Below are 25,768 nucleotides of genomic sequence, written 5' to 3'. Positions count from 1 at the left end.
AAGGGTAACTGCAATATAGACATGGTTGTGTTGCCTATGTAATCAATAGAGTCAAAGATCATGTGGGTCATTCTGCTGTACACTATGTTGTAGACCCAGAAACAAGCAATGACTGCTATAACAACTTCAAAGATAACCTGCTTAAACATCTTTCTTTCTTTCTTTGTTGTTTCTAAGGATTGTGCGCTACAGTCTGTTTTATGGGTGCCAATTGTAATAGAGTGACTTCTGAGGGTGTATATTGATACTACTGGATGACTAATGGATCAAGATTTTTTCCTGCCCTCCACCCTTTACCTCCTGGTTTCCTCCCCTTTTCTGAAGAATTTAGCTTCCCCCTCCCTCTTTCCCTTCAGGTCACTCAAGGTAAACTATGAGATTTAGAGGAAATACTCTTTTTTTCTCTTTTCTCAAGTAAGGGGTTTATTTGGGGAAGACAGGACAAGGATAGAGGATGAGGTAAGAGGGATGGGGTTTTCCCTAGTCTATACATCCCCTAATTTTCTTATTATATCTCCCTTTATATCTAAATCATGTACCCATTTTGAGCTTATCTTGGCATATGGTGGGAGGTATTGATCTATGCTGAATTTCTGTCAAATTACTTTCCAGTTATCAGAAATCTATGAGTAAGTTCTTGCCCAAATAGCTGGGGGCTTTGGGTTTATTGAACACTAGGTTGTTGTGCTCATTTTCCTCTGTATATTGTACCTAATCAGTTCCATTTGATCAATCATTATTTCTTATCCTGTACCAAGTTGTTTTTATGATTACAGCTTTGTGGTATAGTTCTGAGATCTGATGTTAGGCTTTCTTCATATTTTTTCATTGATCACTTTAATACTCTTGAATTTCATTCCTCCAGATTAATTTTAATGTTTTTTCTACTTCTATAAAATAAATTTTCAATAATTTAATTAGTATAACATTGAATAATTATGTGATATTATTTTTCTTACATTGGTTCTGCCTATTCATGAGCAATTAACATTTCTCCAATTATTTTATACTGTCTACAGTTATTCTAAGTGGAATTCTTTCTCTTCCTGATGAGTTTTGTTGATAACATATAGAAACGTTGATGATTTGTGAGTTTTGTCTTGAAACTTTTCTGAAACTGTTCATTGCTTCAAATAGTTTTAGCTGATTCTTTAGGGTTCTTTAAGTATACCTGTATCTATAAAAAGTGATCATTTTGTTGCCTGCTTATTTTCAATTATATTAAATTTCTCCCCTTATTGCTATAGCTAGCATTTCTAGTACAATATTGAGTAATGATGGTGATAATGGACATCTTTGTTTCCTTCTTGATCTTACTGGAAAAGCTTCTAGTTTATCCCTGCTATAGATAATGCTTGCTTTTTTTTTTTTAATATATTATTTTATTTGGTCGTTTTCATACATTATTCACTGGAAACAAAGATCATTTTCTTTTCCTCCCCTCCCCTTCCCCCCCCCCCCCTTTCCCTCTCCCATAGCCGACGCATGATTCCACTGGTTATCACATGTGTTCTTGACTCGAACCCATTTCCCTGTTGTTGGAGTTTGCATTATAGTGTTCATTTAGAGTCTCTCCTCAGTCTTATCTCCTCCAACCCTGTAGTCAAGCAGTTGCTGTTTAGCGGTGTTTTTACTCCCACAGTTTATCCTCTGCTTGTGGGTAGTATTTTTTTTTAGATCCCTGCAGATTGTTCAGGGAAATTGCATTGATACTAATGGAGAAGTCCATCACCTTCGATTGTACCACAATGTATCAGTCTCTGTGTATAATGTTTTCCTGGTTCTGCTCCTTTCGCTCTGCATCACTTCCTGGAGGTTGTTCCAGTCTCCATGGAACTTCTCCACTTTATTATTCCTTTTAGCACAATAGTATTCCATCACCAACATATACCACAATTTGCTCAGCCATTCCCCAATTGAAGGGCATCCCCTCATTTTCCAATTTTTGGCCACCACAAAGAGCGCAGCTATGAATATTTTTGTACAAGTCTTTTTGTCCATTATCTCTTTGGGGTACAAGCCCAGCAGTGCTATGGCTGGATCAAAGGGCAGACAGTCTTTTATCGCCCTTTGGACATAGTTCCAAATTGCCCTCCAGAATGGTTGGATCAATTCACAACTCCACCAGCAATGAATTAGTGTCCCTACTTTGCCACATCCCCTCCAGCATTCATTACTTTCCTTTGCTGTCATGTTAGCCATTCTGCTAGGTGTGAGATGATACCTCAGAGTTGTTTTGATTTGCATCTCTCTGATTATAAGAGATGTAGGCTTGCTTTTGTTTTTGATGGATATTATTTGTTACTTTCAGAAAAGCTCCAATAATTCTCATGTTCTCTAATGCTTTTTTTTTTTAAACCCTCACTTTCCATCTTGGAGTCAATACTGTGTATCGGCTCCAAGGCAGAAAAGTGGTAAGGGCTAGACAATGGGGGTCAAGTGACTTGCCCAGGGTCACACAGCTGAGAAGTGTCTGGGGCCAGATTTGAACCTGGGACCTCCCATCTCTAGGCCTGGCTCTCAATCCACTGAGCTATCCAGCTGCCCGCTCTCTAATGCTTTTAATAGGAATGGGTGCTATATTTTGTCAAAAACAGGTTTTTTTTGTTTTTTTTTTTTTGCATCTATTGAAAAAATCACACATCTTCCCACATAGGAATGTAAAGTTTAATCTTGTGATTTCTCACTCGTGTTTATATTTTTATGCTTCTCTTGAACTTAGTATTTTTTACAAACCCACATCTTCTTAGAATAAGTTCTAAGAATAAGTTCTAGCAGCAAGGGGTAGGCAGTTGGGGGTTTAAGTGCTTTATCCAGTGTCACACATCCTGGAAGTGTGTGATGCTAGATTTGAACTTAGGTCCTCCTAGGTCTGTCACTCTATTCATTTGCTACTAAGCTGCCTCAGTTTTTGTATTTTCTAGGTTGTGGCAGAGGGGATGTATTGAGAGATTTTAGTATAAATGCTATTTTCCAACTCTGTCATCTTAACTCTGGGCATCCCCCTCCCCCTCCCCAATCCTATACTTGTATTGTTTTTTGTATGTAAGCGGAAGACTTCTCTATCTGTTGAATTTCATCTTATTGGATTCAACCTACTGCTCAACCTGTCAAGATCCTTTTGGATCCTGCTTGGTGTTGGCTTTCCCTCCCAGCCTTGTGCCATTTGTCGATTTGATAAATATGCCTCCTTTGCCTTCATCCAAGTCACTGATAAAAATGGTCACAGCACAGGTCCAAGCAATGGATTCTTAGAGGTACTCCACTGGGGCTCTCCTGACACACTGGTATTGAACCATCCCAACTACTATTGGAATCTGGCCAAGGCACCGCCCGATCGTATTATCTTTTCCATAGGTTTCCATCTCCCACAAGAATGGCCTAACTTTTATCCAAAACTTTGCTAGAATCTAGGCAACTTTTATCTGCAGCATTCCCCTTGTTGACTAATTTAGAAGTCCTACCAAAAAAGGAAATAATGTTGTCTGTTGTGACCATTTGTTGGGTGTGCGAATGGGTTGGATTAAATTTCCTTTCAATCCTACAATTCTGTGATTTTAGGAGTGAAATTATAAGGGTAGGATTGCTTGGTCCCAGGGCAAAACCAGGAGCACTAAAGAGCTCATACTTCTGCACCTTTTTGTGGCTCTGGAAACCAAGGACTAGAGGTTGCCTTTACCCAGGCCATTGTCCAATTTCAGTCCTCTCCTGACTTCAATTCCAGGGCTTTTCCTGCTATTCTATGTTGCCTACCACACGTGGGAAATGGTGAAGAGCTCAATTTTGATTCAGATTTTATAAGAGGAAAAACTTCCTAACTGCAAAAGTATAAAGGACAGCTTGGGGAAGGGCGGAAGCTGCATGACCACTAGGAGGCAGGCTTGTTTTGGAAGGGATCTCTGCAGTCTTTTTTTACCTCCTTCCATGATTCAACCTGGGCTCATTATCTTGGTGTTACCACAAAGTAGGATGTTCAACTCAAAATGACAGGTATTCATTACTCAGGCGTGCTGCCTTAGGGCAGCCTTGCTGTAGTGCAGCCCAAGTTCAGCACTGGAAATAAATGAACCCAACAAGTCATTTTTAAAATACAGAAACCGAAGAACTGAGACTTCATAAATGACCAAGATTTGTCTTTTTCTAACCTAAAAACTGAAGTATGGTGCTAAGCTAGGCAGAAGGCAGCTTCCAAGAACAAATGTTTATTTTGAAGATGGCAGTTCACTAACTTTCCAATTTAGCACTCTCTAACCAAGATCTGTTCCTAAATTTTCTAAGGTTTTCCCCCGCCTCATTTAGCCCTTCTATGAAAGAAACAGAGCAGAAACAAAGAACACAATAAACATGTGGAATTGTAAAACATTTCCTTTATTCATGGCTTGTTTCCATTCCTCCATTATACCATAATTTACCTTTATCAATAAACCTTCAAAGGTGGTTGAGTGTTGGCCCCAGTCTCGATACTATTACACAAGACCCCATCCTTGCAGGATCTGGAGGCTTAGCAACTACAGATGGTAAAGATGCTGTCATTTGCCAATAGCAGGGACACGTAGTTAATGGTACCAGTGGAGTTCTAAGAGTATATGGAAGAAGAACATAAAACCAAAAAAAACCCCCCAAAACAATCATTTGGTTTTAAGGAGTTGTCATTCCACATCAGCACCCTCAATGATCAGTTTCTGCTGTGGAGCATGGGACTGAGCAAGAAGAGAGGGACAAAGAAAAGTATGAATCAGGCAACGAGAAGATCCCCAATACAAGAAGGGATGGACAGCAAAGCTCAATGGCTATGGAGGAAGATGAGAATCAGTGTCTCAGACTGCCTTCCTCTGTTCCTAAGTGGGCCTGTACATGGTCATGAAGTACTGTTTTGGATTAGCTAATTTCCAAGCCCTTGTGTAAACATTTTAAATCTCAATTTCTTCTCTAAAATAGAACAGGTAATTGCAAGTCTGTTCTGGTTGTGAATTCCATGATACCCATTCACTTCTGGGCGAGCAAAGTTAACCATTTGGCTCTGATAACTATAACACTACAATGGATTCTCAACAAATCAACGCCCAACCACCACCATGAATCAAATCGAAATGATTTGGCAAAGTGAAGCTAAGAGCTAAGCTCTCAGACATGAACTAACATTAATCTTGCTCCTTCCAGCAGAGACTAGACCTAGCTTGGGGCTAATTGAAATACAGGGCGTTCCAAAAGTCTCTGTGCAGTTTTAAGAGTAATACTAATATACTTAAAGTATTAAACTCAAAGCTCAAAACCAAACAGAGACTTTTGGAACACCCTGTACTATGTATAAAACTCTCCACCTGAGGTTGGCAGTGAGTTTCCACTTAGAAGAGGCCAGTTATACTTTGTGGGCTAATCCACTTTACGCCTATTTTGTCTTAGGGATAGCACCACTCTCCATGACACCAGACTGCCAGTATCTCTACTTTCATTTGCTAGATGCCCAACAGCTCACGCATCACAACCTAGCCCTGGGTTCTCTCCGCTTCCAGATTCTTATCATGTCTGGTGCCACCAAACTCCAAAGTCTTCCTCAAGATTGACTCTATTGAACTTTGTGGATATTATTTCCTATGCCCCCTCTATCAATATTTCAGGCTTTCCTTAAATATTCCCAACTTCAAAAAGGTCTTCATTCTCGCAGTCCAATTGTTAGTTGAGGATGGAAACAGGTTTTTGGACATAATTTTTAAGACTTAAAAAATAATATTGGACCAGCATAAAAAAAAGTAATTCCAAAATCTTGATCTTACTATCTGTTTGAAATTTCTCTTTTCCTATACTGGGCAATACCAGTTTATTATACAACCTGATTCCCTGGTTTCTTTTTACTCATACTGCTTTTATTTGGTCCTACATACAATTAAAAAAAAAAAGGTCTAAAAATACGAGTAGGGTAATGTTCATTCTTCCTATAAAATAATATGTATGATAGAACTGGCTATGAAAACCTGGAGACTATTTCTATGCCTAATTGCCAAAATATCTCCTTTTTGGGAATATTTTCGAGGTGGTGATGAAAGGGGCAGGTAGGAAGACTAAGGGGAAAAATGATATATGAGATGAAAGGAACTATAAATTGGAAGCATCAGGATGTTATAAATGTCACTTAGAGGGTTCTCAGGCACAGCTCTGAGCTAGAAAACTATTCTAGAAAAATCAGTTTTCAACATATACTTCAGAGAGAAACTGCTTAGTCCAGCTAGGCTCAATTTCTTAAAATAAAGAACTTTGGACTTCTCAAAGGGAAAAGTAATTGAGCAAGTAGAAAGCAGGGACATGCAGTTTCTGTTATTTTAGTCCTCATAGCTCAACTAGTTTAGCCAACAGTGATAACATCCACAGAGAAAGAGACCCACTTACCAGGCATCGCAATGTTGTTTACATTTTCATTCTTAAGCTATTCTCTTCCCTTGAAAAGCTAGGCTAGACTCTTTCAAAAGGAAAAAAAAAATTATTCTATTTGGAAACAAGTCTTATGCTAATGAGATGCCTTTCACCAGGTTATGAAGGAGAGATACCCTCTGATAAAATTTTAACATAATGCTTCCTTAAGCCCACCTGAATTTAAAGTCATATTCCTCTCACCCTATTCCCAGTATGAACTGGATAAGTTTTAATGATGTTTGTGCTTATAACCAGATTCATAGATCCCTCTGGGTGGTAGAAATTGTGACTAGTACAACAATAGTTAGTGCTTAGAAGACACAAACTCAAAGCCTAAGAATTCTTAAAAAAAAAAATGAGATTTTGGAAAATGATTAATCATTTACATCAATTCAGCTCAGGAGACATATCAAATAAAGAAAATCCCATTTCTACAGTTATTTTTGCTAATGCCAGAATTAAAAACAACATTTTGGACATTCTCTGGCACTTTACAAAGTGCACATATGATACAAAAACGTCGGAATGAAAGAATATGTAATTTGAAAGTACTATTAAACAAAAGTTCTTCTACCATGGCATATGTGATTCTCTTTCAAGAGCTCTTGTAACAAGATTTTGGTTATTTCTTTTCTCTTCTTGGACAATTCAAGAATACTCTCCTCTAGGCCCATGAAAATGCAGAGTTTAAAACAAGAGAGCCCCCATGCTGCCAACTTCACTCTGTTCCTTGACAAAAATTTCAAAGTATTGGTAAATGATGGTGACAGCAAGCAGGATTCCTGTTCCCGATCCAATAGCTCCAAGGAAATCTGCCAGGACTGAGAGAGCACCAATGCACAGTCCACCAAATGCAGCAGCTGTGGGAATGTATCTAGAAAGAGAAATAATTAGGAGAATTAAATGGAAAGCTTTCTTACTTTTCTCAGTAATCACTTCTATCTGTAACAACTTTGCTTTCCTTGGTCCCCCTTCAAAATAATCTATTGCACAGCCTGTCCTCTTGCAAAACTTAAATTTTACATGGCTAAATTCATCTCTATTCCTTATGCCACCGGACATATGCAAAAAGTTAAGGCAGAGTAAGTTTAAGGAACCACTGATGCAAAAGGCCTACTCTCTAAAGCCATTATATTAAAATAATAGCCCTGCTTCATGTTTGAAAATCCATAAATGTGGGGATGTGGCAAAGTAGGGACACTAATTCATTGCTGGTGGAGTTGTGAACTGATCCAACCATTCTGGAGGGCAATTTGGAACTATGCCCAAAGGGCGACAAAAGACTGTCTGCCCTTTGATCCAGCCATACCACTGCTGGGTTTGTACCCCAAAGAGATAATAAGGAAAAAGACTTGTACAAGAATATTCATAGCTGCGCTCTTTGTGGTGGCCAAAAATTGGAAAATGAGGGGATGCCCATCAATTGGGGAATGGCTGAACAAATTGTGGTATATGTTGGTGATGGAATACTATTGTGCTCAAAGGAATAATAAAGCGGAGGAATTCCATGGAGACTGGAACGACCTCCAGGAAGTGATGCAGAGTGAGAGGAACAGAACCAGGAGAACATTGTACACAGAGACTGATACATTGTGGTACAATCGAAGGTGATGGACTTCTCCATTAGGGACAATGCAATGTCCCTGAACAATCTGCAGGGATATAAAAAACACTATCCACAAGCAGAGGATAAACTGTGGGAGTAAAAACACCGAAGAAAAGCAACTGCTTGACTACAGGGGTGGAGGGGATATGACTGAGGAGAGACTCTAAAGCAAATACCAACAACATGGAAATGGGTTGAGTCAAGAACACATGTGATAACCAGTGGAATCATGCGCCGGCTATGGGAGAGGTGGGGGGAAGGGGGGAAGAAAATGATTTTTGTTTCCAATGAATAATGTTTGGAAATGACCAAATAAAATAATGTTTAATCTATAATCTTATCACTGTATAATTCCTCTACAAGTGGAGACTACAACCTTTCTCTGATTCAGCAATGATTTCTGAGTTTCTTTGAAAAAAATCTATCACACCTATAGCCAGCTTGGTGATGAGCCTCTGAACTGAATTAGGCCAATCCTTGGGTGACAGGAACACAATCCATTATCAGTCTACACTCAAGAGCCTTTCTAGCTGGTTAGATTTTGCCAAAGCTCCCATCAAGATGGGATATAAGAGTGAAAGACCTTATTAGAGACTGGGTGGTCAGAGCTCGACTAATAAAAAAAGTATCACACACACACACACACACACACACACACACACACACACACACACACACACACACGCGCGCATTCTGAATGAGAATACTGATAGCACATCAACAGGGTCAATGTCTATGATATCCCCAAACTACTTTAGGTATACACTGGTTACTCACCTATTTAGTTCATGGACCATGGAAGTTTCCCTATGTCCTCTCATCACCATCTGTTGCTCCTTGAGCTGTTTTGCAACCTACATGTCACCCATTAGAGGAGTGTGGGGAGAGAAAGATCAGCTTTACCCACAAATAATAAAATAAAAGTAGGAAGTTTTAACTTAGTAACCCATTGTTCAGAATATTATTTTAAAAAATCAGAATACAAACTCAAACTTCTATAGAGAAGTCAGATGACAAGTAAATCATTTGATAAATCTCACTTCTATTCTCAATCTATAGGAATTCAGTGTTTGGCTTTGGACAAAGAGCTAAACAATGACTCAGACTATCTACTTTTACCCAGCTGTAATATTTATATAAAGTAATATTCATGGAATCTTGGGAGCACCTAAAATGCTTGGATAGTAAACTACTTTTCTACACTCTAGTTAAAAATGAAAATATTATACATTTAATTGGTTATTCCTACTATACAGTACCAAGTGAGATAAAATCTTGAACTGCTGTGTAATTTAATTCCCTCTTCAATAATTCAACTTCTACTTACATCTTTGGCTGAGGAACCTGAGACTTCAATCCATGTTTTGGAAAAGAATGCACATGAACCCAGCATGAATACTATGTAGACAACTGCATGCACAGGGTCTTCTAACACAGAGCCAAAGGATTCTGGGGGTGATAAGTAATAGCAAAGACCACCAACTGGATAAGCACGAGCTGGACCCCCGGAAGAAGTATCCTAGAAATAATAAAAAGTTAATTTACTCAGTTAAATCTTAGAACTCAAATTTGTAGCCAAAACATCGTTCAAAACAGATATAGACCCCCCAATTTCATTAGACAATTTCAATTATGGGGGTGGGGTGGGGGAGAAATCAGGGTACCTTCCTAGTTCCCTACCTAAAAAGCATTAAATTTTTGAGTAATGTCCTTAAGGAAAAATTATATCAGCTAAAATATCTGGCTATATGTAATCATACCGTTTTGACATCTAAAAAGTCATTATTTTCAACATGAAGGTAATCAAAGAATATGCTTGCACATAAAAATATGGTAAAAGGACATATACTTACAGACCAGGTGCCCAGTAGGCTAACCAATAAGTTGCCACTGAAGCGAGCTGACAACATCTGGGAAATGACGTACAGATTAGATACTAGAGCAGACTGAAGGATGATGGGAATGTTGGAGGTGTAGAAAAGCTTGATGGGATAGGTGTTGTACTGACCACGGTACCGGGCTGATTTAATAGGCAAGTCGACTCTGAAGCCCTAAGGGGTCAAACAAAGCACATTGGTCCTTTACTACTTTTATCTTCATCCATCATATACAACCATATGTGATTCATAGAGCCTTTTGGTCAAAGAGTTCCTTATATTGCTGAAGGAAGGAAAGGGGAATGAGGAGCAGAGCTGGCACTGAGAGTCTAGTGACTTCACATCAGAGAGCTTCTTCAGAAATAACTGGTTATAATCAAAATCTTGCCTGGAAGCCTCCTAGCTACTAAAGAAAGTGTTAAAGTTAAGGCTTTCACAACCTTCCTTTACCAACTACGATAAGGCTACCACACTATCACACAATTCTAGGCCCTAAAAGTTAGATGAGACGGTTGTTTTACTGATAAAGAAAAAGAAGTTAATAGGGGCAAATAGGTAATTAAGTGTTGAGTCAGGAACATAGACGTACAGTCTTGTTTTCTCTGCCCCATCCTGTAGCCTGCCATCAGACAAGGAAGAGCTTATGTAACCTTCCATAACCCTATGCCTTCTGGGTTCAGTCAGCCATTTTTTCTTTTGACTATCTCAATGTGTCTACCATAGCATTCCTTTCTTCCTATAGTTTAATAGATGTTGAATTTTTCTATCTATTCCACTATCCCCAAAACTCTACGAGCTCTATGAGCAGAGACTATCTTTTCAAGTTTTTTTAAAACCTTCACTCAGTGCTTACAGTGTCCTGAAAAAAAAAAAAAAAACAAACCAGGGTTCTTAATAAATTATTAATAATATCATTGCCAATGTCTATAAAACCTAAAGCAATAAAACAAAGGGTCTCATCTTGCCATTACCACAAATCTAATCTAATTGCTCAAATCTCAGTAGTATTCAAATCTGGCAAAATTTTTTTCATAAATTAAAAAATGGACACATACACATACCCACAAATCAAATGTTAGGGCCTTATGTTTGCCCTCTACCACTAAAGAATTGAAGCTATTGTGTAATAAAGAATTTTTATAATCCTTGAACTGTTTTTTCCCTCCCCATTTTAGTCCCATTAAGGCAGCTACACTTTTATGATGTTTGCCTCCTTGTTTGAGCTGTTCATATTTTACTCAGGAACATCTTTGATGTTTGTGTACAAATAGACTTCAGTATCTTGGCCACTGGAATTATAGAATATTCTCTTATTAACAAGATTGTACTTTAAAAAATTGAATACTGTGGCAGGTGTGGAAAGGCACTGTTATAAACCTTTGCGAACATATCTCCAACCAAATGTCCTGCTCTCTTGGTATTTATTTTATTCTGTTTATGCCAGTCCTGACCCATGTCTTAAATGGGTCTTATGGAGACTGTTCCATAATTGAACAGAGGAAAGCCATTTCATCCTAACCACAATGTTTCATTCCTCCACAGAGCTAGCTGCCCTATGAGTGAGGATGGCAGTTAGCTGGGTCAGTGTTCCTAAACTGATTTTTGGTCTGTGCAACAATAAAAATCTAAAAGCAAGTTAACTGCAGAAAACATTTTGGGATTCTTATTGAGAAGTAGGTCACAAAGTTGTAACTACAGAGGCAGGAGTACAGAAATGACCTATTTTAAGCCAAATTTATTTCCTAGCAACACATTTTCCAAGGCTGGCAAATCAGGCTAAGTCCTTACTTTTCCTTGTTCTTCCAGGAATTGTAATCAGATTTAATTCCAATTCCTAGATAACCTGAATTCCCTACTAGGACCACAGTATTGTTTAGAGCTGAAGTGGCCTTATAGATATCTAAGCTCAAGTCCCTCATTTTATAGACAACTGAGTTCCAGATAAGCTTACTTAGTGATGATGAGTTGGATAGAAACGATCTGGTTTTCTCAACTCTAGGCCATCATGCTCTTTCTATCATGTTAGGTAAAGTCCTTTGATTATGCAGCATCAAGAGTTTCACACTTGGATTGAGTTCTGTTCTGGCTTATTCACACAGTTCCCAAGGTAGGTCCTTGTGTGAATCAAAGTAGGTACATTTAATTTGTGTAGCTGGACATTACAACTGATGATCACATCAACAATATTGCTACTGTGGAAGGTAGGATGACAGTCTACTTATTGACCTATGGCTCCAATTTAGAATCCTTGTGGCTTTTAGTATGAAATGCCCAGGCCAAAGTTCCCTTCTCTGGCCACAAATCTTTGCTCTCTACCCCCACCATTCCTAGTGGCCCAAACTCTATGCCCTAATCCCACTTTAATTTACCATTTCATTGTGACCCTTAGAATACCCGTTGTTGTTTTTCAGTCATAACTGACTCTTTGTGACCCTCTGTGGGGTTTTCTTGGGCAGATACTAGTTTCCCATTTCCTTCTCTGGCTCCTTTTACAGATGAGGAAACTGATACAAATAAGGCTAAGTTATTTGCCCAGGGTCACAGAATCAGATTTGAACTCACAAGGATAAGCCTTCCTGATTCAAGGCCGGGCACTTTCTCCACTGTGCCAACTTGCCCCTAGACCTCTACTGTTAAACTTCCCTTCATGTGAGAATCCAATGTAAATTACTTCATATTTTCTATGGTATTTAACTTTCTGGATACATGCTATTTCTCCATAATGTAAGCCCCCTGAAGACAAGGACTGCTTTGCTTTAGTACAATGGCTGGCACATAGTAGCCAATGTTTTATTGAATGGAACTAATAAGCTCATTCAGCAAAGCTCTGGGGGGTGGAGACGGGGAATGAGAATCAGTCATATGCGTAACTGAAATAGTAATAACCCAGGCTAAAAAAGTTGGCTCAATGACTTTTCAACCATTTAGACAATATGGAAATATATCTTACTATTAAATTATTTCTTGGTAATGATAAATTTGGAGTAGTGAGGGAATAAACCAAATTTGGCATGAAGCTGGATTAATGTTATTAAATATTTACCTGAAGGGCCTATCATCTGAGATGGTAATGGCATGAGTGATAAGAGAGCCAACCTTGAAATTGGAAAACCTAGATTTCAAGTCCTGAAAGGGACAAAGTCACAACTTCTAAATGCTTCCAGGACAAAAGACCTCAAAATGAGAACAGGTACAGTTCTACATTGGAAGGAGGTTTCTCTCAACTGGAGTTCCCTATATCAAAGAAATCATATATCCCATTTGATCTCCGGACCTCAAACCTTACAGATAGTTTTTGAATGAAATTCTTAGATTTCATTTGGAACACACTCATGGCTGCATCATGAAAACCTGAAACCCAATCTTTGTACCTAAAGTAGACAGGATTTGGACTAACCTGAAAATAGATGACAACAGCAAATACAAAGATGGTGGCAATCAGATTCATGAGGTTGGGGAGATTTTGGCGGTAGAAAGCTTCTCGAAGGGCTCGAACTTTATCTGTTCGTGTAGCCAGCAGATGGAACAATGCAATGATGGCGCCTTCAAATTCCATACCTAATTAAAGAAGAATAAGATAATATATATTTTCTCCAAAAAGTATTGATTGTATTTTACTCCTCCCCTAATTTTCATTCTTTCTGCAGATGTTTTTAGGTTGCATGAACTGAAGCTGCCCATGGCATAGGAAAAACAGATATCACTCTAGCACAACTCTCATATGGCCTAAAAGTTAGTTCTTTGCCTAGTGACCAAAAAGGTCTTAAAAGAAAAGTCAATCAAAAAGAAGAGGCTTCTCATCTCTAACCTTAGGTTAGAAATTGATCTAAAAGGCCAATTTCAATCTTGTTAACAACATCACCCTTGACAAACCCATTTAATCATTTTGGGGTGCTTAAGGCTACAGGATCACCAATCTATTTGATAAGGCTGGACCTCTATAAGTGCTCCTGCACATATGTGCAACATATAGATGAATCTGACCAATGATAAAGAGACAAATCTCACTCGAGAAAAAGGACAAGGTGGGAAGCTGAACCATGCAAGTGAAGTAGGGGAGATGTTGCAGAGATGAAGCCAGAAGTCAATACTGAGTCATGATCACAATGGGGACTGGATCTTGGAATCTGGTAAAAGGAACTAGTGAGCACTATAGTGACAGCCTAATTATTTAATAAAATGACAAAGAATTTATGACAAACGAAGAAGTAAAACTATGAAACAGAGAGTGTCTTATTATTCATGTTTATAATTCTAGAACAAAGCAATTATCTCACTAGAGAGATCTGGCAATCAACTTCAATGAATTTGTGCTGGCTTATTGACAGGGAGCTAAATTTCCTGGTGCATGCATCATTCCCAGAAATGTGAACTCAGTTTATGACATTACAGGTACATATTTGTCAATTTTGTTTGACTGGGAATAATCAAGTTTGTGCAAATGAATACTCCTGTTATTTGGGAACTGAAATATACAAAACTACTTCCTGTATGTAGTTTTCCCCAGGCTTCCTAGCATGCCTGTAGGAATGTAAGCTCTTTGAAGGCTGAGATTATTCTCTTTGCTTTTCTATGTGTCCCTAGTGTTGAGCACAATACTGGCACATAGCCAGTACGTTATAAGTGTTTTCTCAATATATAATACCTTTAGGATTCAACAAGCTTTACTGGCTGGCTCTTTTACATGACACTTATGTTTTCTTTTCTTTCCTACCATTTTAAGAAACTGTTAACCTAAGTACCAAGGAACTTTTAGAAATATTCTGTGCCACTGATAATTTTATTTTTTGCTTGACTAATAGTTTTCTCTAGGTCCTTGTATCTTGTTCTTATAACACACATGTATTTTCTGAAAAAATAAAAACTTAATTGGTTCCTAGGCAGAAGAGTGGGAAGAAGGGCAAGGGCAAAGCAACTGGGGTTCAGTGACCTGACCAGGGTTATGCAGCTAGGAATTGTCTGAAGCCACATTTGAACCCAGGACCTCCCAACTCCAGGCCTGGTGCTTTATCCAGTAAGTCATCTAGCTGCCTGACATGTATTTTTCTAAAGGTATAGTTGATTAAGTCAATCAACAAGCTGAATGATTGCCATACAGGCACACTTTGACCGTGGAGAATTATATTATGAAGCCTAGTGGTCTCTTCTATAGTTTCAGAGATAGCTATAGAATTAGTATGATTCAACCCTCTACAATTATTCACATCCAATTTTACAGCTCCTTTCAGTTCTTCTACATTTTCTTTCCTATTTTTCACAACTGACTGTTGCCACCTCACTACCCTCTCCCCATACCCAATCTGCCAAGTCCTACTAATTTTACCTTCCTGATAACTCATCAGTGCCACCCTCTCCTCTGATCTGACACTGCCACCCTATTGGTGGTGCAGGCCCTCGTCACCTCAAGCCTGGATCACTGTAATAGCCTGCTGAAAGGTGGGGGGAAGTCCCTGCCTCAGATTTCTTCCCATCTCCAGTTCATCCTTCAATAAATTGTGAGACTGGTCACTCCCCTGAAGTGGCTCCTTTTGCCTCCAGGATTAAGTCTCAATTACTGTTTGGCTTTTAAAGCATTTCATCCCCATGTCCCTTCTTACAACTTATTCCCTCTCTGTCCCCCTACAGTACAATGACACTGGCCACTTTGCTGTTTTTTTGTACATTACACTCTACTTCTCAACTAGGAACATTTCATGGGCTGATCCCTAATTCTGAGTGCTTTCTCTCACCTCTGCTTCCTGGATTCCTAAAAGCCTCAGGTTTATAAAACCCCACCTTCTGCAAAGACCCTTTCCTGGTTCCCTTAATTTTGGTACCTTTTCTAGGAGACTGCCTCCAATTTGCCCTGTACAGATTCTAAATGTACATAGCCATCTGCATGCTGCAAACATCAGTGTTTAGATTAGACCATGAATTCCCTAAGAGAAGGGACTGTCTTGGGCCTCTTTTGGTCTCCCCAACACTTAGCATAAGGCCTGGCACAAAGGAAGCCATTAATAAATGGTTACTGATAGAACATCTGTTGACTGCTTCTTCTATTTTCGCACCATCCATTCCCTCTTTTACTCTTTGATGATTTGGCTCCCACTCTTCCTATTCCACTGAAATGCTGTCTTTAATGTCAAATGACTTCCTCCTCAGCAAAATCAATGGTCTTTTATCAGCTCTCATTCACCTCATTCAGTTGATAATGTTGGCCATTTTTTGTAAAAAATAGGATCACAGATGATTAAAGGTGGAAGAGCCCTCTGAGATCATAGCTCAACCACAACTCCTCTAAAACCCATGTGACAGCTGCTATCTGCAGCTATACACAGTGCCTTTGGTTTTGGTTACAGCTCTCTCTCCTTATTCTACTAGTTCAGTTCTCTCATTGGGCCCTGCTCATGTTATTCACTTCACTTTCCAATGGTCATGGATAGACAGAGGCTCCTATAGCTCTCTCACCATCTCTGATCTCACTTTATCTTCACTCCAAACCTTTAGTGAAGAAACTTTTTTGCTGACACCCACAAGTGAAAGAGTCAAAAACCAAACTATTCCAAACAGGTCTCCCTCTTGTCCCAAATTTTTCTGACAAGACCGCCATCCTTTAAGCTTCTCTCTTCCTTTCAATGAACTTCTCTGACCATCATCATATCTTATACATCTCCTCTCCTAGAGGCCTTCACTCCTTTACTTCTATTACAAAAATACTTCAGTATGTGTCTAGTCTACTTCCTCTTTTCCTTGCCTACTTTTAACCACTGTCTGGTTTTCTAGACCCTCCATCAAGTGACTGCTCCAAATATTTTCCTATAATTTTTGTCGTCTTGACATAGTGCTCCCCCCACCCCCCAGCTAATATCACTGGTGGGAACGTAAGTTATTTGTTCCTCTCTTCATGACTTTGTTTCCTTAAACCTCTCCTTACTTTTACCAATGCCAATCTGTTTCAGAGCTCTTTAAAACCTATTTTTAAAATCCAGTAAGCATCTCTTCATTAGTTGTCTCCACTCAAGGCTTTCCTCAGTACACAATTTGCTTAGTAAATAAATGTTCATTTGTCTTAATGTCTCACTAACTAGATTATAAGCATTATGAGTAAGGCAATAATATCCTCAGCATTCAGCAGACAAAAGACATTAAATGTTGACTGCTATTTATTTCCTATAGGATTCCACAAAGTTGATGAAATAGCTGTGAAAGTCAGGAGGAATCCCACTAGGTATTAAAATCTAATTTGTTTAAAGAATTCTCTCTTATGGCACTGAGAAATATTATTTGAAAAGTTCTGTTTCAATGCATATTATTTTAACATTTGTCTTAGTACACAAAATACTTTCAATAGTGAAGGTGATACAAAGAATGCACATTAAAACTATCAAGATATGAAAAACAAGGAATGGTGAACAATGGGCTTTTACCTCGGCCAGTGTTGACAGTAGTAGGACTGAATGCTTTCCACACAATGGTCTCACAGATGTTGGTAGCAATGAAGAGAGATATACCAGAACCAAGACCATAACCTTTCTGTAGGAGCTCATCCAAAAGCAGGACAATCAATCCAGCAACAAAGAGCTACGATGGTAAATGGAAAACAAAAATTAAGAGCTGATATATTATGTCATCCATCATAGGCCTTGTCTTGCCTCTCATTACAGTTAAAATACCGTGGTACTAACATTAAGGGATGAGAAGAGATCATCCTTGCTTAATGAATAACTGTCACAAGAACTTCCTTCTCATGTGTTGCTACGGGCAAATGAAGGGCCTCCATGTTCCCCTCAGTGAGATGGTCCCTTTCAATACTTCCTAGATTTGCTATGGGGAAATGAGAGTGAAAGATTATTTGGAAGACAAAGGAATTGTACTCTAGCAAATGTAATTACCTGAATGGTGATCAGGAGGCAAATTCCAGCACCCATTTCAGAGGGATCTCCATACATTCCAGTCATTACATACACAATAGATTGGCCAATAGTAATGATCATGCCGAATACTGTAAACCAAAGAAAGATCATATCACATTTTGAAAGAATGGTCAAGGAAGGTAGAAGCTCAAATGTTTAAATTAAGGGCACCAAATATCTCTTTAGCATCTATGTAGTCTGCCATTAATCTGCATGTTAAGTCAATGAGCTAGCAAAATGTTTTCCAAGAAAAGCAAATTGAGGTCCTAATTTTTCTTTTGCTATTCAAAAAGTAAAGAATCAGGAAAGAAAAAAAAAACAACAACACAGAAGGCTACAAAATTGTTTGGAAATTTCAGGTCCTATAAAGAGCCCAGATAGCACACAAGTGGGAGTAATATGCTTTAGAGCAAAGAGTACTAAACTGGAACTAGAAGACCTATGTTCTAACTTGGCTCTGCCACTTCCAACCTCTGTTTTTGCATCTATAAAGTAGGACAGTGTTTATATTATCTATGCTATGGGGTAATGGATTAAAATAAGAATATTTGTGTAAGTTCTTTATAAATGTAAAGTGTTAATATAACTGGACTGAGTGCTTAATGTGTCAGATACTGTGCTGCTGAGCACTTTACAATTACCGTCTCTGATCTTCACAATAATCTTGGGAGGTAGGTGCTGTTATTACCATTTTACAGATGAGGAAAATGAGGCAAAGATAAAGTGACTTGCACAATGCCACTCAGTAAGTGTCTGAGGTCATATTTTAACTTACATCTTTCCTGTCTTCACACTATTTAGGAAGTCACGGATTGTGGGCCAAACAGTTGGAACACAGGTCATTTGTTAACTGGATTGTCCTTGAGGTAGGCCTGAGGTTTCAACCCATACTTAATAACAGGCCCAACTGTGCATGCTTACTTTGGTGATAGTGATCGAACTGAAATCAGTTCATTCAAAGATAATTGAATGATATTCCTCTCCTAACATTCAACATAATGTGTTTTAAGAGGGAAAATTTCTTCAAGAAACAGGTTATTTTTCACATTTCTCTTTCCTAAAAATATATTTTAATTTAGTAGAAGGTTTTTACTTTGTAGCCCATTTTCCTTTCTTATATATCATTATAATTTTGCTGTTAGAGATCTTGGTAAACCACATTATTGCTTCCATAGTAGTACCAGACAAATAAATAGGTTTTTTTCTTCATTTCCAGCTGATTGTGTCATGTGATTAAAAAAAATTCCAAAGCTAGACAAGTAAAATTCTAAGTCTGATCTTATTTTTAAATCTGCTGCAGGGTTATTTTGCCTGGCAATGAATACAGCTCAGATATACAGTACTTTATAGTTTATAAAGCATTTATAGGGAAACTGAGGCTGAGAGGTTGCGATTTTTCTCATGATCATTCACTCAGGGTCACAGTCAAAAACTGAACCATTTATCTTCCAATGTCAAGTTCAGTGATTTTGATTCAAGAAACCATTTAATGTTTCAATGCAATGATTCAAGTATAATGTGTATTATATACTCAACCATAATTTTAAAAACATGTTGTTATACACACACACACATACACAGACATATATATATATGTATGGAAAAGATGCCACAAATTAAGTTAGAAATTTCCATCCATTAAGTTACTATGACACAGGAAGAGGTATAGTATACTAAAACTGAAACAGCTTGTGCAATCCCCTGGTGCCACATTCTTGCCAGCAGCACAAGGTCAATTCCAAAGCTTAGCTTTTGTTGGTTGCTACTGATAACAGCTGCTAATAAAGCAGACTGCAAATGAGTTACTCATGAGGACAACCTGGTTGATCTTTTTTGGTTCAAAGGAACTTTTCTTGCACAGTAAAAAAGATGTAAACAAGCATTTATTAAATGCCAGGTTCTGCACTAAAGGTATTGCAGATATCATCTTATTTGATCCACATAACAACCTTTGAAGGTAGGAGTTACATTATCCCCACTTTATAGTTAAGTAAACTCAGGCAGCTGTGAAGTGACTTGTCCAAGGACACACAGCTAGTGTCTGGAGATGCTTTTGATCTCAGGTCTTCCTTGAGAAGCTAAGTGGCATAGTGCTCAGAGCACTGGGTCTGGAATTGCATCTTCTTTGTGAGTTCAAATTTGGCTTCAGGCACTAATTAGTTGGGTGATCCCGGGGGCAAGTCACTTAATGCTGTTTGCCTCAGTTTCCTTATCTATAAAATGAGCTGGAAAAGGAAATAGCAAACAATTCTAGTTGCCAAAAAAAACCCAAATGGGGTTACATACATAGAGTCAGATAAACTTCCTGACTACAAGCCCAATATTCTATAAATAAACAATAATGTTTTACAAACCCTCCAGAAGTGCAATGCCTTAAGGCTCTAAAGTTAAACAACAAATTTATCTACTTGCATTATAGGACTCAGGCATTAGAAAGCTGAGACTATGGAGGCATCTTAAAGGAAAAATTTGCTCTGACTGCTTCAACTTTTGTTTCTTATTAGCTTTATATTCTCAGTTAAGAAACCTATAAACATTATTCACAATGTCACCTACACTTCTGGGCGCCATTGAAAAGAGCTCGGTCTTTTGGGGTGTCACCCACTTCGATGATTTTTGCCCCAGCCAGGAGCTGCATGATGAGGCCAGAGGTAACAATGGGAGATATACCCAGCTCCATCAGCGTGCCTGCAAGACAATTGAGGAAATCAAACATTTTCTATTACCTAAGAATGTCAAATATGGTGAAAGTGCATCGGAGAAACTTGATTCATTCCTGTTCACCAGAGTTATATAAATATAATATGCCTGGATTGAAAATACATAAGAAACATGATTTAAATCTAAGCAAAAATAATGCTGAAATACTAACTATGAAGTCAAATTCAATTCATTCTGGAAATCTTGCCAGGCAATGTCTCATTCTGTTAAGAGAATCACATGGTCTCTAGGCAGAACCATGCATTTAAATTCACCACAACAGATTCATTCTGGTTTTGTTGAGATAAGAAAGGTTTACCTCTTCATCTGTTATTTAAAGGATAACATTCAAATAGTTCCTAGAGACAAGGATGGGTGTCTATACAATTGTATATGGAGTTGTGAATAAATCTCTACCTCCCATTATACTAAAGTGAGCTGTACCAACTGATATTGAATTATTTTTTTACAAACTAGTTAATCAAATACATCAACAGTAGTACACAGCTACCCACCCAACCCCACCATATGTAACTGTAGAGATTACACACAAAAAATTGACTTAGATTTTAGACTTATATGCATAACATACAGATATGAAAAAGATGCAGCTGAGAAACAAATTACACATTCTCTATTGTGGGCCACCTTATCAAAATGTGGAGAAGACAGGTAGAAATTTCATCATTTCTCTTGTGCAGGCATATTTTAAAAATCCATCCTGTTTCTCAGCACCTGCCTCCTCCCAATCCCATACATGGCCTTATCTTGTTATTACAAACTGAATACAAATGCAATCCAAAACAATTTAGCACCTCAATGTTAACTTGGATATTTTTTAAGTTATTGTATTCTATGGGGTTGTTTTATTCATCGCATTCTCCAATTCATATTTTTCTATAATGATTGTCTATTCCACAAAAAAAGTTCAAATTTATGGCTAAATTCATCATACACAGAACAGATAAAGCCCATAGAACTAGTTCCCACCTCTGTTAGAGGCCAAGATCACTCTCATCCAGTAAAAAGGATCTGCTGAATCCGATGACATGATACCAAACAGAGGAATCTAGACAAATGCAAAGAAAAGGAAGGGGTCAACAACACTCAGTCCCATTCTCATTTCTCCCTTACCATAAAAAAAAAAATGTGTGTGTGTGTGTGTGTGTGTGTGTGTGTGTATTTTTGGACACGAAACATGAAATTCAAAGTTACCTGGCAACATACTAAGAAGATAAAGAGTGTGATAGCAGTCCATAACACCTTCTCCTTAAACTGGATCTAGAGTAAAACAGAGTGAAAAGCTGTAAAACACAAATGTTTCACCATAACCAGTCTTATAAATTGTATTCTTCTAAAAATGTTCTTTGATTCAGGCTGACTCCTCTCCCCAATTAGTCTATATTGATAACTTTTCTTTCTTCTTGTTAAATATCTTATGTTTGGTCAAGGGAAAATGACTAGAGGGCTTGAGTCACCTAAGTTCTGGTTTATCATAGTATTTCCGACAGCATCAATGGGTCTCCTCATCTGGTAAGATAGAATGCTTTCTGTTGGTTAATACCATAGGATGCTCTTCTCTGTGGCCAGTTGAAATGTTTTTTTTTCCCCCACATTTTTTAATATTTTATCCACATTCTGTATCTAAATAGTCAAGCTTTGCCTTGATTTATAAGAGACAATGGGCACACCTCCAGTTTAATATTACAGCAGTATAGTCTCTTTCTCTTTCTTCCTTATGCCTCAATCTCAGCAGAAGTTCTTAAATGTAAATTTGAGATGGGCAACATGACTCCAGACTAATTGGTAGGATATCAAGCTTTTACTGAAATGGTTCCTTCCATATGGAGAGATTCTCACAGGGATCTCAACTTGAAAATCATAAATACCCTTAGGGCTAGAAATAAATTATATATCAAGTCAAAGCTTGACTACTAAGAGGCAAATTATGGATAATTTATGCCCTGTTACCCTTCCATTTTGGCCATTTCAAGCCTTTTAGAATCTCCACAATAAAGCAACCATAAAAAGAAATGAAATCCAATAGCCATTTTACTGCATGTTAAAAGCTCTAGAAAAAAGCTTAGTGAGGAAAGAAATTTAACTATTAGTTAAAATGGTTTCTGAATTACCTATAGATTTTAATTATTTGTGCAACTTTCATTCTAATAAGAGATAGTTATGATTAGAAATGGAAAAAAAATGCAAGATTTCAGTTATTTGGATAACTGATGCAAATTAAATAATTCACTTATGTTAAATCAATACAGCATGATAATCACAGCTCACATTTATATAGCTTTTAGATACTGGGAGACAACACAAATATCAAAAAGCAGGCAAAACAAACAAAACAGTCCTTATGCCCAAGAAGTTTACAATCAAATGGGAGAGATAGTTAATTAATTAATGGAGGGAAGGCAATGGAATTAAGAGGAGTTAGAGAAGACTTCCAGTAGAAAAAGGGATTTTAGTTGGCAGTTAAGGAGAGTGTGTGTCTCTGTGTTTTCATTCTAGCAGCTGGAGCAGAGGACAGAAAGCATTCCAAGAAAAGACCCCATGAAGAGGCCAGTCAGAGTGCCTAGAGGCTACAGATGGAGGATCTTCTATGTGACATAGCCATAAGACCAGTGTCATTGAATCGGAAGAATGGACGGTGGGGAGTAAAATGTAAAAAGACTGGAAAGGTAGGAGGGGGCTAGGTTATAAAGGATGCTAAATACCAAACTGAATTTTTAATTTGATCCTAGAGGAGTCAGGAAGGCACTGGTGTTTACAACTTATTGGAACAGTGCTTGAAGAAAATCACATCACTTTAGTGGTTGAATGGAAGATAGATTGTGGTGGTGGGAAGAGACTTGAGAGGCTAACCAGCAGCTACTGCTAATAGTGGTATGAGAAGAGATAAGGGAGAGTATTTGAAGAGATGATGAAAAGGTGAAATTCAGAGGCCTTGGCAACACCTTGGATATGGGGTAAAAGACAGTGAGGAGTTCAGGATGCCATCTAGATGGTGAGCCTGAGGGGTTGAGAGGATGGTAGTGGTGTTGCCCTCTACAGTTATAGGGAAGGGAGGAGAGGTTAGGAGGAAGGTTAAAAAATTCTGATTTGGACTTGAGTTTAATAAAGATGTCTAATATACATCTACTTCAAGATGTAGGAACAAACATATCTATTACTATTATTTGTTTCATGGTTGAGTGTCAAAATTTGTGATTCTATATATTCTTGGGCTTATGGTCCTCAGTAATCCACTCTCAACAATTTTCATTTTTGTAATGCAATTATCTCCCAAATGTGCACCAATATGGAAACTGGTCAAGTAGGCTGTGGTTATTTTAAAATGATAGGAATGATGTGAACTTTGTCAATACATGAAAATATTTATGCTGAATAAGAGTGACTTATTTTGCAGGTAGACAGCCATCACAACTATGTAAAGAGATATGTACATCAACAAAGTTAGGCATAGACTCTATCAACCATGAGCTTTTTCAATGGTTTCATTCATTCAGGTTTCTAACTTCTGACATCTTTGTTTAGACTCAAAAAACCTGAAGCACAGAAATGAACTATAAAACTACGTTCTGATAAAATCAGTACAATTTTACTTTGAGTACTTCGATTTTTTTCTACTAGAAATTGAGGCAGCAGAGGCCTTCTGATAGGATTTCTGAAATGTTAATTATCTACCTATACTAAAAAGTAACAACTATGATTCTTTCTGTACTAGTCTCTAATACAAAGAAAATAACTGCCAACCCCTACCATGACTCCCCCCCCTTAAAAAACTCTTCCCTCCTGTTTAAGTATCAATACTGTGTAATGGTTCCAAGGCAGGAGAGCAGTAAGGGCTAGGCAATGTGACTTGTCCAGGATCACACAGCTAGGAAGTATCTGTAGCCACATTTGAACTCAGAACCTCCTTAGCTCTTAAACCACCATCAGCTGACCACTAATACAAAGATCCTATACCACTCGCTACCAAGATTCTTTCTTTATTGTTCACCAGGACCCTAAGCTGACCATTACCATAACTGTTATTGTTCTCCAAAGCAAAGCCCCTCCACCCCCTACTACTATCACTCTTTCTTTACTGGTTCTCCAACTCTGCCCATTCTATTCCTTCCTCCCTCTAACGAGGTTAAGCAAACGGCAGTACAAGATGAAGCGGCAGCTAAAAGACTAGGTGGCCGAGCCCTTTGGGTACTAGTCTGCGCCTCCAGAAGCTGACTCGCCATCCCTGCTCCTTCATGCACTGCAGGAATTATTCCTTTTCAGAGAAGGCCGAACCGCCCGCCCGCCCCACAACCCAACCCTTTCCAGAGCCCGGCGAAGCATCAGGACTGTGATCCCTTCCTATCAAGTTCGGCAACGCCACCTACCCCGGGAATGTGCCTGGGGGTCTGGGGCGGCTTACCTTCCTTTCTGGCTTCTGGATCTCGGGCAGGATGACGCAGAAGGGCTTGATCACTTCCAGAAACTTAACTGCGGGAGGGAAGAGAGACATCGAGAGTTAAAGCAGCGGCGCCGGCTCCGAGCGGTGGGGGTGGGGCGGGTGAGGGGGGGGGGGGGTTGGTCTGGGCCTCAGCGCCCGGGGGGTGGCTGCCGGGGGTCTCTGCCACGGTACTCACTGCCCATGGCTGCGACGCTGGGTGCTCGAGCTCCGGGGAGACGACGGGGGCCGCGGCCGAGCCCGCGAGCGGAGAGGCTCAGCCGGGGGAAACGCTGGGAGAGAGAGCGAGGAAGAGAGAGACACGTCAGTAGTAACGCCGCTCCCTCCGAGCTGGGCGGGGCGGGGCGGGAAGGGAAGTGAAGGCAGCCCAAAGGCTCCGTGGGGGCGGGCTGGAGCAAGAGAGGAGGACTCCGTGGCCGCCGGGGGCCCTTCCGCTTCCTGCCACGCACCGGGATGGCCGGCTCTAGCCAGCCATACTACAGCTCCCGGCATGCTGAGGGGCCCGCGTTAGCTCGCCCCGCCCTCCTCCTGAGTGGGGAGGCCGGCCACAACGTGCCGCCACCAGAGAAAGAGCGAGCGTGCGCGCGCGCGATGCAGGATGGGCCTTGTAGGCCGAAGCGAACTTTCGATAAGGGGGTGTGGCTGGGATGAGAGGCTGCGGGAGAGATGGCTGAGGCTTGGTTTAAAAGCCAAAGACACACCTGAGAGATGAATTTACTGTACCCTCTCTCACTAGGCAAATAAACATTTATCCAGAAAGGAAGGGGGGAGGGGGGAGAGTAATGAAATGTGCATATTTTGGAATCCCTGAAAAGGACATTCATTCATT

At 39.1% G+C, this 25,768-nt stretch overlaps 1 protein-coding gene across 1 annotated transcript; it reads right to left on the bottom strand.

The window, feature by feature from the left end:
- Window positions 1-4,347: 4,347 nt before the first annotated feature.
- On the bottom strand, window positions 4,348-25,483 carry SEC61A1 (SEC61 translocon subunit alpha 1). Its single transcript, XM_001378028.5, has 12 exons — window positions 25,118-25,483; window positions 24,904-24,971; window positions 21,699-21,764; window positions 21,474-21,552; window positions 20,340-20,471; window positions 17,763-17,872; window positions 17,298-17,451; window positions 13,289-13,449; window positions 9,868-10,065; window positions 9,342-9,533; window positions 8,792-8,868; window positions 4,348-7,282 (listed from the first exon to the last, which is right to left on the bottom strand). Exons 1-12 carry the CDS (start codon window positions 25,122-25,124, stop codon window positions 7,096-7,098), a joined length of 1,431 nt encoding a protein of 476 aa, XP_001378065.2. The 5' UTR covers window positions 25,125-25,483; the 3' UTR covers window positions 4,348-7,095.
- Between the last annotated feature and the right edge of the window lie 285 nt (window positions 25,484-25,768).

The sequence above is a fragment of the Monodelphis domestica genome, chromosome 7, assembly GCF_027887165.1.
Source record: "Monodelphis domestica isolate mMonDom1 chromosome 7, mMonDom1.pri, whole genome shotgun sequence".
NCBI lineage: Eukaryota > Metazoa > Chordata > Mammalia > Didelphimorphia > Didelphidae > Monodelphis > Monodelphis domestica.
Note: the sequence above shows the minus strand (reverse complement) of the source record. Positions and strands in the feature narration are given on the sequence as shown.

Coding starts and splice junctions, on each gene's coding strand:
- SEC61A1 (XM_001378028.5), bottom strand. Junction 21,553..21,698: donor TCTTCTTAGTATGTTGCCAG/GTAACTTTGAAT, acceptor GCATTTGTCTAG/ATTCCTCTGTTTGGTATCAT. Junction 20,472..21,473: donor GATCTTGGCCTCTAACAGAG/GTGGGAACTAGT, acceptor ATTGTCTTGCAG/GCACGCTGATGGAGCTGGGT.